The 20935-nt window shown below is 38.0% G+C and overlaps 4 protein-coding genes across 12 annotated transcripts in view; all 4 read left to right on the plus strand.

Annotated features, from left to right (window-relative positions):
• The window catches only part of kif13a (kinesin family member 13A), a 40562-nt gene extending 38223 nt beyond the window's left edge, over positions 1-2339 (plus strand). For all 7 annotated transcript variants that reach the window (XM_067601698.1, XM_067601699.1, XM_067601700.1 and 4 more), the window contains one exon: positions 653-2339. In XM_067601698.1, the coding sequence (XP_067457799.1) occupies positions 653-786 (134 nt within the window). In that variant the 3' untranslated portion in view covers positions 787-2339. The remainder of the gene's footprint in view (positions 1-652) is intronic.
• Positions 2340-4665: 2326 nt separating this feature from the next.
• rbm24b (RNA binding motif protein 24b) lies at positions 4666-10487 on the plus strand. Its single transcript, XM_067601706.1, has 4 exons — positions 4666-5049; positions 5432-5555; positions 6073-6127; positions 8924-10487. Exons 1-4 carry the CDS (start codon positions 4882-4884, stop codon positions 9285-9287), a joined length of 711 nt encoding a protein of 236 aa, XP_067457807.1. The 5' UTR covers positions 4666-4881; the 3' UTR covers positions 9288-10487.
• Positions 10488-11378: 891 nt separating this feature from the next.
• On the plus strand, positions 11379-17579 carry grinab (glutamate receptor, ionotropic, N-methyl D-aspartate-associated protein 1b (glutamate binding)). 3 transcript variants are annotated; one of them, XM_067601720.1, is made up of 7 exons: positions 11379-11397; positions 13493-13894; positions 14309-14415; positions 15132-15332; positions 15790-15918; positions 16004-16147; positions 17197-17579. In XM_067601720.1, exons 2-7 carry the CDS (start codon positions 13549-13551, stop codon positions 17347-17349), a joined length of 1080 nt encoding a protein of 359 aa, XP_067457821.1. In that variant the 5' UTR covers positions 11379-11397; positions 13493-13548; the 3' UTR covers positions 17350-17579. The 3 variants fall into 3 exon arrangements, with proteins under 3 accessions (XP_067457821.1, XP_067457820.1, XP_067457819.1); XM_067601719.1 differs by lacking the exon at positions 11379-11397 and adding an exon at positions 11526-11704; XM_067601718.1 differs by lacking the exon at positions 11379-11397 and adding an exon at positions 12657-12879.
• A 65-nt stretch (positions 17580-17644) lies between these two features.
• On the plus strand, positions 17645-19857 carry LOC137191542 (speriolin-like protein). Its single transcript, XM_067601721.1, has 5 exons — positions 17645-17802; positions 17988-18190; positions 18784-18993; positions 19089-19213; positions 19445-19857. Exons 2-5 carry the CDS (start codon positions 18031-18033, stop codon positions 19775-19777), a joined length of 828 nt encoding a protein of 275 aa, XP_067457822.1. The 5' UTR covers positions 17645-17802; positions 17988-18030; the 3' UTR covers positions 19778-19857.
• Positions 19858-20935: the final 1078 nt, after the last annotated feature.

Raw genomic sequence — 20935 nt, forward strand, 5'->3', positions numbered from 1 at the left:
TTTTCAAGTGATAAAGTAACAAGAAACTTACGTAGTTGGTCTACTAGAGAGCACTGACAAGTTTATTTTTCAACTGTTTCAACTCTCCCACACTGTCTCTTACTGATTATTTATTAGTTTACCTTCATCAGGTATAAACTTTGTAATGAGTATTTCTCATTTTTATTCAAGTTATGCTTTCATTCAACACACCCCGGGTCACATATTCAGGTGTGCAGAGACTTCTAAACTTTTAAATGTCCCACCCAGTACATATCATATATTGAATTCTGTAACAACAAAATTTAAGGGATCCTCATCAAAAATATCTATACAGCATTCACGACAGGTAATACAGTAGTATCCGCCTTAAAGCCCATTTCAGATGACATTGTGCTTTAGTGTTGACTATTTTCAAACAAGTAGATACAAGTTAATTTAGCACAGACACCAAAAGATGTAAAAGTTAATATAGGAGATTTATGCAAGAAAGAATCGTTTAACCATTATAGGTTTCTGGTTCGATAGTCATCAACAGACTGACTTGTGGTTGTTTTGTTAAGGTATTACACACAGATAGCAAGTGGCTTTTTCTTTTGTGTATAAATATGTGTGACATAGTATGAAGTTTCAGAAGTCAAACTCAAATCAATTATGCTTGACCCTCCCGCAGGTAAGCACAACGGGACTGTCCAGGGAAGAGTGTACTTCCGCTGTCCCCCAGGCCACGGCGTGTTCGTGAAACCATCTCGTCTCACCAGAGGACCGCCCTCCATGGACACAGAACCCCAGACTCTGATCAGATAGGACCCAAAGAAGGACCATCTTTCTGAGGTTCTCAGATCCAGTGCCTATGGGTTAACTGCAAGCTGACTTCATAACGCCTCCTCTTTTCCATCCCTGTTACCACCTCTCAAGCTCTGAGCTGACGTATTCTTTAGGCGTGTCTGCTTTCCCTAAAGCATATCTGACCTGTGCATTTAATGAAGGTATATCCTAATTACTGTTCACTGAAAATTCACTATGCACATATCTGAGTTTTCTATATGGTGATATTTTTGATAGAGAACCTAACTTTTAACTGGGAGTCCACATGGAAATATTACCCACATACATTTTCTTACATTGGTTTCTGAACATTATATATAATATTTTTATAAGACAATGCATCCTCCCCTGAGGCTCATAGTGGAATAATCTGGGATATGAAGATTAAGAATGTACTACTGTTAATAAACATTGATATTTACATCAATATGATATGTCAGGGGTAACCAAAGAACTACGGTTCCGTATCTGCTGTTATGAGTAATGTGTTATTTTTCTAATGTACGGTATGTGGAGGCATAAACTATATATCGATGTGCCCAAGTAAAGCTTAGTGCCATATCTCTAGGAGTGATGCCACGTACCCTGAACAGTGAACAAATCTGCAAAACCTGAAACGCTTTCAGTGTTTGACTGCAGTTATGTTAAATTATCCTGTTGAAGTACTGTAACACTGTGGATGAAATAATCCCCATTCAGCATGAGACTGTTGCTGTTTTGAACGCTTGCACTGGAAAGGATTCTTGGAGAGTTCACCGACTGTCTTCCATAACTGGACTGATGAAACGATCCCTGCGTGCTTCTAACCGAAGGGACTGAAGAACCGTGTATCATCACTTTAATATGCCGAACGAAGCAGCTAGGCTTTGTCCGAGGCTTGGATATACTGATGCCTTATTGCCCTGTTTCCATAAAGGCAGGCACATAAACCCCCAGACTACTCAATGAACAACTTGCCATAACAAGTTCACTGAGTTTAAAAAAAAGTAACAAACTGTATGGACCTGAAACCTGTGTATGTATATCATGAAGCCCATAGGCATTCAAAATGCCACCCAGCCTCACTGACTGACTGATTGAATACCTTTTGAATGGATTGTCCATCTGCATTTTATATGTTAACAGACTTGTGTATGTAACACCACATGTTTAAAAGGTACTTGATAATGCATTTTTTTTCACATGGAGGATTGGATGAATGGGTGAAGGACTGTATCAGGTTACAGAAGATGAAAGTAGTGTAGTTAACGGAGAAAAGTTGTCCTATGAACATATATTTTTATGGAAAGTGGTGAACTGTGGAACTGACTAGAAATAGTTGAATATTCAAGCTGTAATTTCACGTAAATGAAAGAAACCCAACCTTACTTTAAAGAAGAGATCAAAGCTGCTCTCCCTCATAAGGAGTTGTAAATAGAAATGTATTTGAAAATAGTATTTACACTATTATAATGTACAGAATTGTATTTATATTGTATCTCAAACTGTTTTAATTGGTACAAAATGTTCTAGAATAGAACATTTACAATCAACCTGTTGTGTCGCCTCTTCATTTGGCTCAAGCCGACCATGTTTGCAGTTAAATATCTTAGTATATTTTAGCAGTATATCACAATATATGATAATATTTTAGTATAGCAGACACTGGGTATTAATTATATTAACCCATTATTATTATGAACATTTTATTGTGCTTCAAAATGATTTGTGATGGAAACAATTTTTGCAAAGTGAAAACGAAATGGAAACTTTATTAGAAAGATGAACATGAGGATCTACTGTGCAACAAAAACATCACATTATACTGCTTGCTGGTAGAGTCTTATTTTTCATGTGTATGAAATTTGTCATTTTGAATGTAAAATATTTTCAACATGAGGCTAATGTTGCCTGTCCTGTTGGGAGATTATATTCCCAGGTTCCTTACATTAACATTTATTCATTTGGCAGATGATATTGTCCAAAGTGATGTACAGATGAGGTACAGTTCAAGCTGAACGCTAAATTGTAGAACTTCAAAGTTTGGAGTGACATTGCAGGAGCAGTGTAGCATTTGTCAGTTGTCAGTTGTTCAGTTTTATGTTGTCCCCTGTGATTTCTTATGGTTCAGGAGATGTCTCCAAAATCCCAAATCAGAAGGACACTGGGATAATAAGTTGATACCTTAAGTGTATAAAAAGAGTGAATAGATCTGCAAAATAGATTTTGCTGTGACTGGAATTTGATTATGTGCATATATTGTTGAAAAACAACTATTTTGCATATTTAGCCAAAGATAGCATAACTTAATTTGTTATAATAGATTGCATGTAACATGAACATGTGCAAGAGTCACATACGGTGTAATACTTTAGCTAAGTACTGTAGACATTACAAACATGCCTTCTGTAAGAGCAGTACTGTTTCCTTTACAATGTCTCCTGGGTGAGATTTCAGTGTACGACTAAAATGTTTCCTGTCACTGGCAGATTTATGGTCCCCTGGAACTTCACCCGTCTGTGGCTGATGTGAAGATAAACAACACAAACATACAAACATGTTGTCCCCGACAACTAATCCAGGCACCTGTAGGCCAGTCATTTGCCCTAGTGCCCCATGGCCTTATATTCTTTCAAATCTCGACCAATGATTGGTGGTAAACATTGTCAAAATGCATAATCCTACCAAGTTATCTCATAATTGGTGCCAGAGATGTAACATTTGAGTCAACTGATATTTATTATAGTGCCCCCACTGGATCAGTTTGTGTAATTTTCAAATGTTGTAGTAAATTACCAAATGTTTTTCTTTCTTTCTTTTTTTTTTGGTGCAATTGACAGACACAAATAGATCCATAGCAACAACTACAGATACTACTGTAGATTTACAATGCATTGATTAATTTGCAGGATTGGGAGTTTGTTAAAATATTTTTTTATTAGTCTTGTCAATTCATGCAGTTTTTAAGAAAAAAAGCAAATTAATTCATTAATCAGCAATGTCATACAGTATGCTGTTGGGCTAATAAGAGACCTGTGATCAAGGCCACTGAGGCCATGTCTTTGGTCATTTTTCTGGGAATTTGTGGGTTTAAGTAACCTCTTGAAAGTTTCACCTTTTCCACAACAGACAATTTAACTTGTGACAGAAGGAAAACACAGGTGTACCTAATAACATTAACGAGGGCTCAGTTCTATTTAAGTGTCACAGTAAGCTTAGACTCTATGACAGCAATCATTAATTTTGTTATTTACACCTGTGTTTTTCCTACTTTGACATTATGTCTTAAGTGAAAAAGACCTGTTGAAAAGCTATAACATGATGGGTGTTTTATTGATTTAAGTAGCATATATATATATATATATGTTTAAATTCAACTTAACCAACTTCAATTTAATTATTATTAAGGTTAAAGCTTTATAGCAAATAAAATATGACAAATCCAAATAATTATTACTGTATTTGTTCAGTACTTACTCAGTATATTTACATTTGACTACTATTAAGGATTTTTCCCCACCAACATTTGGTGGTATGTAGGCTTTAAAACAGCATTTAGAAGAAATGAATACTTAAGTGGAGAAACAAAATATGACAAATCCAAATAATTTAGAGACTGTATTTTTACCATCTGGTAGAGGGGATGGTGGTTTGCATCAGTACTTTAAAAATCCTAGATATGAGCCTGGTAGTGTTACTTGTCTTAACCCACGTGACATCTCCTCTTGTGTGACTGATATCAACTTTAATTTTTTTTTAATCCATGCCACTGTTTCGGCAGCTGTGTGACAGAGCTGAGACTGAACACAGTGAGTGTGGTGGTCTGGATCATAGGGTGGAGTTAAAGTATCTGTGTCTCACTCACACACACACTGGGAAACCTCCCACAACCAACTAACAGGTGTCCCCCTCCTCCTCCTCCTCCTCCTCCTCCTGCTGCTGCTCCTGCTTCAGAGCCACAGACACATTACAGAGGGGCTGCCTGTCCGCGTCACACACTCTCTCCTTAAACTCGCTTTTCTTGACTTTATCTGACCTTAAAACTTGCAGGAAATCACTTTTTTTTTTTAAAAAATTTATATATCCACACAAATTATGCACTCGGCACAGAAAGACACCACCTTCACCAAGATCTTTGTGGGAGGTCTTCCTTATCACACAACGGACTCGAGTCTCAGGAAATATTTCGAGGTATTTGGAGACATCGAGGAGGCTGTGGTCATCACTGATCGGCAGACGGGGAAATCCAGAGGTTATGGATTTGTAAGTAACAGCCTGTTACCGGTTTTGAGTTGTCATCTCAAAGTTGCACGCACACGTGCACAGTCGGCGATAAAGTCCATTGATCCTGTATCGGCACCTGTAGAAAACAGATGTGCGTTGTTTCCTGCTGTGTGTGACGGTCAGGTTAGAAATGGTTCATCTGTAGCTGTCAGAGTGGGAAAAGACTTATTGGTAACACTTGAGCAGGATAATGAAATGTGCTCAGACATTATCAAGTGTTGAAGTTTACCGCTCGTAAATAGTGTTTAAAAAGAAAAAAGAAAAAAAAAACATTTGTGGATGCCATCTGATCATTATTATGACCAAATACTGTAGTAAGGCATCTCCATGAGGTCAACGGAAAATGTTTTGCTTCTTCCAGGTGACCATGGCAGACCGGGCCTCTGCTGACCGAGCCTGCAAGGACCCCAACCCCATAATAGACGGCAGGAAAGCCAATGTGAACCTGGCCTACCTGGGGGCCAAGCCCAGGGTCATACAGCCAGGTGAGGGACTGGACCACAGTATTTTCTTGATTAATTGGTTTGTCTATTAACGATATCCAAAGAAATTTAGTTTACTATCCTGTACAACACAGAAAAGCTTCAAATTCAGACATTTGAGAAGCTAGAGCCAGCAAATGATTGGCAAGGACTAAAACTAAAAGTTGCTGATTCATTTTCTGTCGATTTACCAATCGATTTTAATCAACTAATCGTTGCACCTTTAGACTGCAGGTTTATTTCATGGCTTAGATAATCAAGATGGCATTCAGAAATAGGATCTAAATACCTTTTTATACACTAACATGCCGGGACTGACACTGTGACATTGAGTTAAGAAAGTATTTAGGTGAAAGATAAACAAGCAAATATTCTTCTTAATATTTGGAGGATAAAATATCAGACATAAAAATGCCACTGAGGACTGACCTGCCCTTGGTTGTAGTTTTTCAATTTTCTTGGAAAGGCCAGGCAATCTTGTGAAAGTCTGAAGTTTAACAATGATCTGTTTTCATTCTAGGGTTTGCATTCGGCGTGCCTCAGATCCACCCAGCATTCATCCAAAGACCTTACGGGTATGTTGCGCTGCAGAACTTATTTTCACAAAATCTGTCGGCACAAAATAAGACAAATTTTCCTTTATGATGTTATAATCAGTTTTTTTTTGTATTATTGTATATATGTTATTTATCATTGCCTCCACCTACTGTATTAAATCCTGAGGACATGTGAGTGTTGATGTGTGCTCCTCTGCTTGGCGTTGATTGTGAAGGAAAGTGAACATTTGTCCCCCAGCTATACTGCAGGATTGACTTCATGTTGTCTATCTCTTCTCTGATCTGACAGGATCGGTAACGGTTAAAATAGCTGATGAAGGGACATGATGGTTTGAGGAATAGCTGAGTCTGCATTGGGCAGAGCGCTAAAGTGTTACCTGTATACTCTGACATACACAAACGAACTGAAATGGTGACTAGATGCATGGAAGTCTTTTTTTTTTTATTTTCCAGTTTTCCATAGTACATAGATTGGTGTGTGCCTTGTTTTCAGTATGATGTGGTGTTCAGCTTAACTGTGTGCTTTATTTCTACTTGCAGTGGGGGAGGTGGTGGTGGGGGAGGGGGTGCAGGAGGTTTTTGTGCAGACTTTGTGAGTTTTGATAGGGAGTTGTAACTCTGCAATGGAGTGTTGATTCTTTTTTCCCATTTAATGATTGATTTGTGCTTTAGCCTGCCGTTTATTCTGTTTTGTTTTTTTTTATCCCCACCAGTTTTTAGTTAACATTAAGTCGATCGTGTTTTGTTGCAAAAAAAAGGGGGCTGATGATTACTCACTTGATTTTCAAAATCGATCCCCTGCAACAAAACAAACACTGGCTTGCATGTGGGAGTTTCTTTTCTGTTTCTTACCCATGATGCTGTGTTTTTTTTTTTTTTGTTTTCTTTTTTTGTATTAACCCATTGCTTTCACTTGTATCTTACATCTACAGGTACAAAATCCTGAGCACATTTCCTCTGATAAACCTAAAATATTCTCTATTTTGCATTTTTCTCATCGCTCCAGCTGCTGTCAGTTAACAATCACAGTTCAGGGATAATGAAAAGACACACAAACAGTGTTATCGCCACAGAAAAGAACTGGTGGTGTCAACTTACTATGGCGCTCACCATTTTTAAAACAATTTTTAGATGTTACATAACTAAAGGTGTGAGTATGGATTTTTATTTGTTATCCTTGCAGTAAAGTAAATCTTTTTTATATGTACGGTCAATATGTTTAGACTCAAATGTTCACTGCGATGTAGGTTGGAGACAGAGATCTTAGCCGGTCTCTCAGGCAGCAGCTGTCGGCTACAGTGATCTCCACGGCCTCTCAAATTCAGATGGAAAATAGGAGTCAGTCAGCAGTGCTGTTAATAATGTATGGCACAGACAGGGCCGCTCGGCTGTGGACAACAGGTGGGCCGAGCCATGTGCCCATGAAGCCTTTTGGTTACGTGCTGCAGATTACCCATGTGTCCTGGTGATTTACAAAGCACCTTTATTTAGCTCTCGGCTCGCAGGACCACAAAATGTTCACCCCCATCTCTTTCAATAGAGACGGCTTAAGTCAGCTGCTCCCTTTTAACGCTTGAACTGTTAATATTCAAAATAAGCTCATGTCACAAATAAATAATACCAGCGAGATGGTTCCTGTCTCGTCAAGTTTGAAAATTATACATCTAATTAGATGTGCTGTAACTTTTCTGTGATCTAGCATCCAGCTTTGCGACAAGAGCACCACTTTTTAATCAGCCATGACACCTCCGGACTGATGATAAAGACAAGGGAGATAAATTCAAGGGAGGTCATCGAGACAGTAGAGTGGCGTAGGCAGCCATTACAGTTGACGAGTGCTCTGCCATGTGTTACTGAAGGAGAAGATCAGCTTGTCCTTTGGAGATGACAAGGGGAGCAAAAAATAGCATGCTCCCAGCCTCCCTTGTCAGTCAAGTTGGCGTGTGTATGTTTGTGTGGGGGTGTATGTCTAAAAGAGGGGGAGGGGGAACTTGTCTATGGAGAGATATAACAGTTTCACACCTGCTCCGCAGTATATTTACTGAGGGTGACTTTAACACGACTTTAAAGTGGAGCCAAATTTTACCCAGTTACCCCGGCTTGTCTTCATCCATTTATACTCTGGTCTATAAACAGAAGTTTGCTCTTCCAATGTAGATCTACTTTCACGCCACTATTTTTTTCTTTAAAATAGCTAAATGCATTTGTTTTTCTAACAAATAAACACAATGGGGCCTTTTGCAGAACCTAACACAACCAAGCAACCACTTTATAAGATACTATACAGTTAGTGCAGCAGCTACATGGACTGCATTGCAGTTGATTGGAATTTCCCATTTTTATAGACACTTAAAGCCTCATCAATGTTTGTGTTTAAGGACCTAACATGTGTGGGCATGTCTGTACATGTGGTGTTGGTGTGACAGTATGTGGACAGAATAATGTCCACTTCTTTTCTTGATATGTTGTGGTGTTGTGCGATCAGCTCGCATTTTGTCAAACACAGTTTCCAGTGAGACATTGGGGTGCAGCGCTGGGCTGTGTCTTCTTTTAATGCCGTACTGTGTTTCAGATTTCAGGTGCTTTTTGAAATTAAAAGCTGCGCTTGTGTTTCCTTGTGGTTTTGCTGCTTCCTTAACTTTTCATTTCTAGGTAGGGTTTTTCAGTTGTTAATGAATGGATTTGCTGTGTTCTGAGGACTGGATTGACGTATTTGTGGCGCCTGCTTTTCAGTTTTCCAGAATTTAGTGTCAGCGTTGGACAGATAATTGGCTGCGGCTCTCCTTTGACCCTGTGTGTCTTTGTGTCCTACAGGATCCCTGCCCACTATGTCTACCCTCAGGCCTTTGTCCAACCCAGTGTGGTGATCCCTCATGTACAACCCTCTGCTGCTACGACAACAGCTGCTGCAGCAGCCACTTCCCCATACCTTGACTATACTGGAGCAGCATATGCCCAGTACTCTGCGGCTGCTGCCACTGCTGCTGCTGCTGCGGCTGCCTATGAGCAGTATCCGTATGCAGCCTCACCAGCACCGACAGGCTACATGACTACAGCAGGGTATGGGTACGCTGTTCAGCAGCCACTCGCCACTGCTGCCACCCCAGGAGCTGCCGCCGCCGCTGCGGCCTTTAGCCAGTACCAACCTCAACAGCTCCAGACAGATCGTATGCAGTAAAACATGAGAACTACCTTAGAGGAGAGAAGCAGTTGAGATCACGCGCTCCCATGAGGAGGGCAAAGTTATGAGGGAGAAGAATCTAGAGGCTGAATGACAGTTGTCACTCTCAGGTCCAAAGAACCTGAAGAAAATCACCAAAAATGTTGAGACAAATGAGGAGTTACTGTATATTTTATTCAGATGAGATCAGTATTGTCACTATTAAATATTTAATGTTAATTGAAATAGACTCACTTGACCTCATTGCTGAATTTTGTATATATATATATTGCAGTGGAAAAATTCCCAAGTGCATTCATGTCTTATGATCAGGTTTCTTCCCCACTACTTTGAAAACCAAAACATGTTCATTCATATGAGTACAGTATGTTATGTCATCATGCAGTTTTCAGTATTTCATAGTTTTGGACCAGTATTTTGTTTGGTAAAGCTATGCAGATAACAATAGAAAAGTAAGTGTTTTGTTAGGATTGTTCTTTTCATAACTGTTTGGATTGAGATAGAATAGACAACCTCATCTAGTTCCCCTTTAAAATGTATTTTTTTTGATAGTAGATGAGACAAAAGGCTGAGGTGACAGCTGAAGCTGGAAAAAGCACTCACTATTCTCCCCTTTTTAAATTGCACCTCAAGTGAGCTTAAGGGGGAGAAACATTGTTGAATGTGAATCTTTCATTTTGAGAAAAATGTTTCCTAATGTGCCTTTTTAAATTATGCTATTTATGTATTTATTATGGAGCCTTACAGTAATAAACCCTTTATTTTTGTGTTTATGTGTTAGTATGAAGCCTACTATAAAACATGTCCACGTGTGCTGCTGCATTTCTAATGATCAAGAGCATATGATGGATGTTTAAACTTGGTTTAATAAAGCGCTACACTGTGTATAAAGAACAAAATATGGAGTGGAAAAGTAGCAATAAGTCCAAAGCTTTTTTTCTGTTTTCTGTAGATTTACTGTTGTTGTCTCAAATAGATTCTTAATTCTTTAATGTCGCTTTTTATACTTGACCAGTTTGATAAAGGAGAGTGTAAGAACTGTTAACTTTTTAAGTTTTTGTTTTACATTTGATGTCATTTGACATTGAATGTTTTCAAATGCAAGGGCATCACCTATTTCACCTTGCATTTTGTAATGCATGACTCAAAATAATGCAAACATTTAATATGTGAAATAAAAGGAAATTTACCTCTCAATTTTTTTAATGTCTGTTTTTCTCTCAGCTTTTTACTTGTTTGAAATCATGTCACACAATGGTCATAGTTGTCAATAAAGAATAGAAATTTGTACCTGATAGCAAAATAATGCATTTATTCATCAAAACATCTACAAAAACTGCTTTTAGTGTTCTGTTATGTGCTGCCTGTGTGCAGCGGGGCAGAACACGAGTTGGCATGTTTTTAGTAGCACTACAATACAATATAAACCATCTATTATTTGATAGTGATATAATCTGTCTGACTTTTTTTAACCTCTCATGTTTCCATAACGCATATCAAAACAGAGATAGAATCCCAACTGGCAAAGATACACATCTCAGAGAAACTGAGTCACTAACTAATATTGGATTGCACGTGTTTGCAATTGATCTACACTCGAAATACTGCAGAGAGTTTGATGTTCGCCTCTGTTTACATTATAAATCAACGCAGATGTTTGTGTGTAACATGAATCCGCTCTGCTGTGACTCTTTATTAGTAAGTAGGTGAAGTCCTTCTTCCTAGATTACACAACCATTAGTTGAAAGAAACATTACTGTTTACCGGACTCCCTCATGCTGACCAAATTAAATATATCAGAAGCCTCAAATTCAATCATAGACAATTTTGCAATATATAATTCCAGATAAACTTACATTTTAAGTGCTGAAATTAAATATAATACAGCGATATCTTGGCTCTCGTGTGGCTTAGCAGACATAACAAGCAGCTGAAATGCAGACTCCTCTGTGACCTAATAGACCTAGTTCATTCCCTGTTTTGTCCACCTGTTTACAATCCTTCACTGCAGTTCCAGTCACATATGCTTCAAGCCGGGAAGAAACTCTGTGATGTGACCTGTTGGGGGAACAATAGAAAAGCAGGCAGGCAGGCAGGCAGCTGCAAGGTCTGGTAGGCTATATCAGGACTTTGGTTCATTGGAATGAATGCTGTGTTATGACTCTCTGGCTGTCCTCCCTGTTTTTCTCACCAAAGCTGTAGCCTCCTCTCACCTGCTGGTTCATGTGGGTCACTCAAGTATTTTGTAGCTGTTAATGTAGACATAGCGTATGAATTTTTAATTATTTTTGGTCCATTGGGTCTGCATCTCCTACTATAGCTGTGTGTCACTTGGGGTTTGTGTGTTTGTCATGGAACTACGTATGTGTGCGTGCGCGCGCACGCGGGTAAAACCTTTTCCAACTGACAAACAGGTAGGCGGCATCAACTGAAACTTCCTGTTAAACTTTATATTAAACTTTATTTTATTTTATGCATTAGATGTGATTCTAACGTGTACTAATGATTGTAACTAGTCATCTGCCATATCAGTTCTGTTTTGTGTAAATCCTGCCAATATTTGAGATCGCTAACCACAGTTTTTAATTAAATTACATTTAGAGAAATTGAGCGAGAAATCGAGCTGACTTCGTTGTAAAGCTAGCTTAATTGTCAATTCTATCCGTTTTCTTCTTTCTGTCAGCTAAGCAGACACACACACACACACACACCGTCAGCTGACGTTTTTGTTATATTTGTATATATTTTACCGGATATGGAGATGTTTTTGAGTCAATTTTGAGCTGATAGTTCAATTCATACCAGTCTAGCTATATTAAACTAGTCTAGATGATGTTGTTGCTATGGTAACACTCTGGCGCTGCATGTTATGTAAGTTATTTATATCGTAATTAGACTTCAATGTGGCTCAACATTGATCATGTTCTATGTTTATAATTGTTACAGTAAGGAAATATGGGTCCTTGATTACTATTCTGTATGTGTTTAATTATAATGGATTATTTATTGACAGTATCGTTCAGAATAGCAACATGACTGTAGCTTATGTCATGATGCTATTCATAGTCATGGTTACTATGTGATTTATGCTGCTGTGTCTATATGTATATGAAACTGAACTTCACTGTGTCCAATAGCTGTTATTTATCTTGTAACTGTAACTTGCCAAGTAAAAAAAGAAGAAAAAAACGATTTCCAACTGACAGAGAGGGGAGCCAAACACACACACACACACATCGCCAGCTGATGTTTTTGTGACATTGTATATATTTTATCAGATCAACACAAAGACCGCAGACGCGGTGCTGTCCCCTGCCTCTTAATTGAAAAGAGAACAACACTGCATGTAGGCGTGACTCTGTCTGGTTATACACATGCTGATGTTGCTGGTACACTCCACTTGAGGTTTCCCACACTTTACTTTCGATTGTACTGACGCATTTCGGACAGACTCTCGGGTCACCGGGTACAGTACATTCCGCAGCCAAAGGGGCGGTGGGTGGGACAACAGTTTCCTGGCAGTCGAGGAACAAGCATCAAAAAACTACCACGATTAATTTTAGAGGAACTGCGTTTGTTAACGGAGAACGTGAGTAACTTTGGCTATCTTAACTTTGTTGCCCTTCAAGTTGTGCCGTTTTCTATTATTTGGTGCACGAACATGGACCTGAACGTGTTTAACGACTGAACCCGAATGAAACTCGACCATTATCAAAGTGTTAGTAATTCCGGGTTTTTTAATTGCCGAATAGTCTATTGGATGTAGTTTTGCGGGTTAAATGGATGTTTCTTGGCTGAAAGTGAACATGTGGCCTGAATCTAGCTAACTAACATTAGCTAAACATCGGTATTCTCGGACAAACTCGTTGAAATGTACGTGCTTTTGAATTGTTATCAAAGCCGTAGCCAAATGCTTCTTTTAACCCTTGCACTAGTGGTAGTTTCAGTGGAGGAAACGTATAAAATATGGACAATGAATATAAGATATTGTTTTAATTAAGTTTGTCCGCTGTTATCAATTATGATATCTACCGGAAGTCAGCATCATCACGTGAGCCCCCTTGACGTCAGAGCACATCGCACAGTGGGCTTCTCCCTCGGCGTCTCGATCATACCAACCATCATAATCATCTAGATAGTGCTTATTTTAATTTTCCCTTCATATCCGTTCTTATGACTTCTTTTCACTCTTTACTCTGCAGAGCTGTGCCTATAACTCAACACTTCAGTCGGGCCCAGCTTCTCATTTAAACCAGAGATGAACACCGAGAAGACAAACACTCCCATGCAGGAGGGACCCTCTCCACCCTTTCTCCCTGGGCAAGCAGCGTTTCCTCCCTCATTTGATATGAACATGCCAGGCTCAAACATGTTCGGTGGCCAAGCAGCGTTTCCTCCCTCATATGATATGAACATGCCAGGCTCAAACATGCTCGGTGGCCCTGCTGGGGGTCTCCCCTTCCCTCCACCGACTGCATTTGGACCAGGTGCAGCTGGAGCTTTTGGAATGGGCATGAACCCTCAGGGCGGCTCTGGATACTGCACCAACCCTTCCTCTTCGCCTTATTCACCACCTGGCCAGGGCTTTAATGTTAACGTCAACGGTTAGTATTTCTAACAGTGTGGAATTTCATGTGGAATTAGATTGGTTGTGTTACGTAACCCATTTGATGTTTCTGATTGACATGATTGTTACCCACTGCACCTGCCAACTATACATATTTATTTTAGTCTAAAACAAAATGTGCAATATATTGCATTTATTACTACATAGTTGAACAGGCCGTATATACTGTGCATAATCACCTACTATATGTTTATAAAGTAACATGTTTACTGTTTACAGTTCACAGAAGCGGTTTCACCTGTACATAGACATTTCTTGTATTTCTTTCTGAAGAGTGTTGTGTTGTGTGTGTGAATACATTGAGAGCCATTAAACCTGAGTCAAATTCCTTGTATGCGTAAACAAACCTGGCCAATAAAGATAATTCTAAATGTGATTGTTGCCACTTCAGATGATGGTTACCACCACAGCGAGGAGGATCCGCCAGCCTTTAACGACAATCAAGACTTTGGGTATGGATTAGACGACAAGAGCATAAGAAGAGCCTTTATTCGAAAGGTAAGGGGACAGTGTGGTTGAAGAAAAGTTCAAATTAATGTCTGGGTGTATGAGACCATTTTAGCCTCTAGTGCAAATCAATGAACAGTACTGCTTTTTGGCATAATTTGATTTTAATTATTTTTTTCATCAATGCAAGAAGGCTCCTTTACCTTAAGTATTTAATATGTTGGATTTGTCAATAAAGACATATCAGACAATTTAATGTATTGATATTGCATTATGTGATAGAGGACTCTATCCATATTGCCCACATTGACACAGACCACTGTATATGTATATATATATATATATACACACACACAATTTAATAATAATAATAGGTATAAAACAAAATATTTAGATTTTTAAAATGAGCATCTGGATGCATGTTTGCAATCAAAAACACATGTAGTGATAAACCATCATGAGATAGATGTGGAACCTTGTTTTAATTGAAATATAGGCACAAGAGCAAAAATGTTAAAAAATATATAGTTAATGTGTAAGTTTTGAAATATCCCTTAAAATTTCTGCCATTAACACCAAATTGCTTGGCTCATTTCCTACCTTTCCATTGAAGTTAATTGAAATCAGGTTTTTAATACAACCCACTGACTAATAAGTAAGATCTCAAACCTCTTTTGTGTTGGTTATCAACATGTAAAAAATAGTAGACATTCCTTGTCAGAAATAGCATCTGTACCTGCTGTCTAACAATTTGCTGTTCCCTCCAGGTGTTCTTGGTGCTGACTGCTCAGCTGTTGGTGACATTCGCTTTTGTGGCTGTTTTCACCTTCGTGGAAGAAATCAAGGCATTTGTCCTTGTGAACACCTGGACCTACTTTGTGTCCTACGGTGTCTTCATTGTGTCCGTTTGTGTGATCAGCTGCTGTGGAAGTGTTCGCCGAAGACATCCTTGGAACCTGATTGCATTAGTAAGCCTGCTCTCAGACTTTGTTTTTGTTATTTTTTCTAAATGGAAAATAAAGAGGGGAGGAGTTACTGATTAAGAAGAACTGTGTTATTTGATCTGGACTATTGAATCATCATTGTGTAAGCCTTCTAATCAATGTTGTCTTTGAAAAAATTCAAACTTTTCACTTTTGTTATTCTTTGTCTTATGTGTAAAGGCTTAGGTATTAACTTGGATAAACAAAAATATATTGTTACATGGTCAAGTTAGAAAAGACTTGTTACTTGCTGAAAAGCTGTCATTTTTGATTTATGTCATTTTCAGCCTAAAATGATGATACTAGACTTAAGTATTCTTAAAGGTTTAGACAAAATTTAGATTTATAAATTATTGTTTTCATTTTTGATTTATTCTACACAGCTGCTCTCCACTCAAACATGTGCTGCAGTGTTGATGTATTTTGTGTTTCTTGTTTTCAGTCCATCCTGACACTCAGTATGTCCTACATGGTGGGGATGATCGCCAGCTACCATGAAACTGAAACAGTAGTCATGGCAGTGGGCATCACAGCTGTTGTGTGCTTCACAGTGGTCATCTTCTCCCTCCAGGTTTGTAGTTTTCAATCCCTGCTATCATGTACGTATGTCATGTACATCAATCATACTCTGATACCTTAATGTCCTCCTCCCACAGACCAAGTACGACTTCACCTCCTGCTATGGTGTGCTTTTTGTCTGTTTAATTGTCCTGATCATCTTTGGCATCCTCTGCATCTTCATCCGCAACCAGATTCTGCACATTGTGTATTCTGCACTGGGAGCGTTGCTCTTCACCGGTGTAAGTCTTTAGACAAACAGTTTTCTTCCAGCTTTACTCTATTTGATGATGATGCAGTAGTCATTAGTGTTGTCATTGTTAAAAGTAATTCAGTCCCCTGTGCATGAAAATAGGTGGAGGGTGAAGTTTCCAGTCAGGTCTGATTTGACATAACTTACTGGGATGATGTATTTTGGCAACATTTTCACCTTTTGAAAATTATACTAATGGGTTTGGTTTTAATTAAAGGCAAAGATTTCTGATTGAAAACGCAATTTATGAAATGATGATGACTGTTGGCACTGTGTTGTAGCATTAATGCTAACTCAAGGTCAAAGTTTAAAACTGAAAAGCCAAAAAGTTGTACACCAGTAAAACCTGCAACATAACTCCAGCTACTAATTGCATTAACTGGCCTGTAAATTTCAGTTAAAAAAAAAAAAAAATTCATAGCAACTTTGGAAGTATTATGATGCTTTGGTAATTTGTATTTCAAAATTGTGCCTTAAAGGTACTCTGTGGTGTTTTTAATTTTTTTTTTTAAATCCAAGTTAAAGTTTATTTGCACTTAAAGTACTTTACAGATTTAAAAAAAAGGAACATAGAGAAGAGCCGAGGTTAGCATTGTCCTAATTTTTGTTGTAACGTTGTGGTGATTTGTTTTTATATACATTTCAGATTAGAACTGTAAATATACTCTATATTTGTTTTCACACACATACCCGAAACATACTTTGGGAAGCAATATTGATACCAAATTTTATTAAAATCACAATTTTAGATATTTCCTAAACAGAGTTGCCAGTTGCTACAGCACAACTCACAGCATTAAAAAAGTACTTTTAAAACATACAGCAGCAATGTGTTTTTGAGGAAACAGTGTCAGATAATGAAACCTGGACAAACAAAACCAGAATTTGGGTGAACCAGCCCTTTAAGCCAAGAACACAACATATGATTAATAGCCTGATTGTGACTTTTTCTACATCTTTTGTGAGGAAAATGTTTCACATGTTTAAAAAAAAAAAGAAAGAAAAATGTTTGATCAGTTCTGAATTTCTATGTTACAGTTCTTGGCGGTGGACACGCAGCTGCTGCTTGGCAACAAGGAACTGGCCCTGAGTCCAGAAGAATACATCTTTGCCGCTCTTAATCTGTACACAGATATTATCAACATCTTCCTCTACATTCTTGCTATTGTTGGAAAAGCAAGGGGGAGCTGAGCAGGAGGAGCTACTTATAAAAATAATGACAGAAAATTGCTTTTGAAGTTTATATATGGAATTGAGATTTTCCACAATTATCTTCTACATAGTCAAGTAGTTGCAGTGATCATGTAGTTGTTTTCTTTATTCCTCACCCAGTGTATATGTTCTTTTTTATGATAATTTCAATAGAGTGTCTATGTTGTAATTTTTGGGTTTATTATTAAACTTTAATAAGGTATACATTATGACCTGTAGTATAAAACTTTATTTATACTTTATGCCACACAGAGTTACTAAACAGTATAAACATTTGACAAAACAATCCCAACTCAAGGTCCACCTGATATAATTTTATGGGTCTTTAATCAGTTTCACATAGTCTTCATCAGCAGGAGTTTGCTCAGTTCCCATGGAGATGGATCTGTTGACATCAAAGCACAGTAGCTGAAAACCCCCGGAAAAAAGCTAGTAAGTGGACTTTGAGTTTTGATTGTCTTGTCAAGATACCAAAAATAACCTTTCATGCCTATTTTCTAAACATGATCTCAATTTTTTGTATGGAGAGAGAATCCTGACATGGTCACATGATCCCATCAGAGAATTCTGTTCTACTGGTGATTTGATATGATATGATTCTGTCCGTGTCCAAAAAGTTTTGGGTGTTTGTGGCTCAGCTGTGAAGCTGGGAGCTGCAGAATGGACCTGGAGAAAACTGTTGATGCCTTGCTGTCAAAAAATGAACAACTGGAGCAGGAAAATGATCAGTTGAAGTCAATGCTAAGCGTAGTCAAGGAAAACATAGACCTGAGAGCCAAGGTGCTGCGCCTCAACAATGATTCTCTGGAGGACTTAACAGGTATTGTAAGAGTTTATCTCTGCCACTAGATGGCAGCCAGGATGCAGTTCATGTCCGTGTTGTGGCAAAGAAAGAGGATATAACTTAAAACAGGAACTAGAATTGGATGTAAAAACATAATTGTTTGAGTTACATTTCTGAGCCAGAGTTAGTGTTGAAGAAATAAGTTTTGCTTTACCTTTTAAATCGGAGTAAAACTATACATTTCGTGCATCTTTGGTCTTGTGATGACCTGTTTCTGTTGCACACAGTAAACATGTAAGCATGTACAAGCATAGGCAATTTCATGGTTTCAAATATAAACATCTTGTATCTAATGGATGCAAGTTTATTATCAGCTGCTGACAACACTGACCTAAGCTGTTTCCTAGCAACAGAATTACAAAGAAATTGTCTTTACAGTATGTTATTACCACTACTTTTCATGTATGTTAGTAATAGTAACCCTTATTTATAAAGCACTTTTCAAAAGTTAGAGTGCTTCACACAAAGTAGCAAATTAAAATCAGATTATAAAATATATCTACTCAAATATTTATTATATTTGATATATATATACATATATATATACACATATATATCTGTTTGCTCAGTCCCAGGAAGAAAACCATCCAGTCTCTGGCAAAACACCATTGATGAGAGACAGTTCAGAAAAGACCTGCAACAAACCAAATCTAACCATGAACACCGAACCTCATCCCCCATCGACTTCAAGTCCTTTATTCAAAGCTCAGTGCACACAGATGCAAGTGAGAAAGCAGAGTTTCATAGTTGTAAGACTGAAGTTCCTGTTGTGGTCAAGGGTGAGTCACGATTGACATGCAAAATTTGAGAGCAGTAACAGTGCTGTTAACAAAAAATACATTTATTTTTTATTTGTTTTAATGGTTTCTTTCAGGTCCAGAAAGGCTGCTGGGAGAGATTTCCTATCAATTAGATAGGAGAATTCTGTCCTATGTCTTCCAGGGCCATAGGAGGCTTTATGGGTTCACTCTGCTCAATATACCAGCCAAAATTATAGAGGTTAGAAATCTCTCATTGATGGGAAGATTTATATTTATTTATCAAAAACCTGTTTGTGGAAAGTCAATGAAAAACATGTTCCCTTTTGGCCTTACAGTCCAAAGATAAGAGTGCAAATTTGAACAAAGTTTCAATCACATCTTATCCCATTCTCAGTAAATTTAGAAAAACTGCAACATTCCACTTATATGACTCAGAAGGAAATCTCAAGCCTTTCGTTCTCTCTTCCAGGTAAGCACACACCCACTGACGGGGAAAGTGGATGAAGGCTATCAGCTTCATCTAACTCAGAGGCACTCTGACCTTATGGAGTGGCTGAACCAGTTTGGGTATAAAACAGCACTTCACCCTTCATTCACTGAGTTTGTTGTCAACAACTATGGGATCCTGAAAGAGAGGCCTGGTGAATACAGTAACCAGGGAGTGGACTGCAATAATCCAGACTTTCTGAGGAGTGTGATCATAAAGACAGCACCGGGAAAACTCCAGAAGGATCTGCTGCTTGTGCTCATCTGCCTCTGCAAAATGGCTGAGAGGGATAAAAAGCCTCTTCTTCTCTGGTAGACATGACTGTATCCAAACACACACCAAATCTGGCAAGATTACACCATACACAAATTGGAAATAAACACTAATAGATGATACGATGTGATATATTTTGTGTGGGTTTGATATTGTGCATACAGAAAAAAGCCTGCATATATTTGCTTATTCATATACAAGTATGCAAAGTGGAACTTTATTGGAGTCATAAAGCATTTAAGGTCATACAAACTGATTTCATATGCAAACAGAAAGGGCCTGTTACTGTTGTAGCTGCTGGAGGCGTATTGTATTGTATTTGTATTTGTTTTTAACATAAATGATGCACTGCACCAGATTTAGCTTCAAGCTAATTTTCATCTGCAGTCCCGTACGATTAAAACATATAACAGCACAACTACAAATAGTACAAAGCAAAAAACACACAGAACACATTATACAAAATACAAAGCTACACACAATAGCACATCACATACACCCACAATGTCAACTAGAAATTAATAGTGTAAACTTGTCAAATTAAAAGAAAGATTATTTGCGTTAATGAGAAGACCATAGATGAAATTTAGATTCAGTGGTTACAGAGCTCAGTGGTTTTTAGTAGATTTGGTTTTGAATTCATAGAGCTAGTTTGAACTACTTTATATACAGTTTGCTAGTTTAGTCCAGTGGTTCCCAACTTAGGGGTCAGGCCCCTCCAAAGGGTCACCAGATAAATCTGAGAGGATGTGAGATGATTAATGGGAGAAAAAAGAAAAAACATTCTGATACACAAATCTGTTTTCAGTTCTTGTACTTCTCTAATCTTAGATTTTTGGTGAAATATTGTATCATTTGAACATTTATTGAAATGAAACCATGTGAGAAGTTTAGAGGGAAAAATCACTATTTGGTTGAGCTGTTAATAACTCATAATCTGAAATGTGACCTGACTACACACTGCTTTTTGTAAGATAACAGAGGCCGAAAAGGCTGGAAACCACTGGTTTCATCGTTAATAATGTGTTGTATTTTGAAAGCTTGTTATATTATCCATTATGTCAAATCTGCATCTGAAAAGTAACTAAAGCTGTTAAATAAATGTAGTGGTAGAAAGAAAGTAGAAAGTACAGTATTGATACATTACATTACAATACAGTATTATGGAATAGAAGTATAAAGTAGCATCAAATGGAAATA

Source organism: Thunnus thynnus, chromosome 10, assembly GCF_963924715.1.
Source record: "Thunnus thynnus chromosome 10, fThuThy2.1, whole genome shotgun sequence".
In the NCBI taxonomy this organism is placed as follows: Eukaryota; Metazoa; Chordata; class Actinopteri; order Scombriformes; family Scombridae; genus Thunnus; species Thunnus thynnus.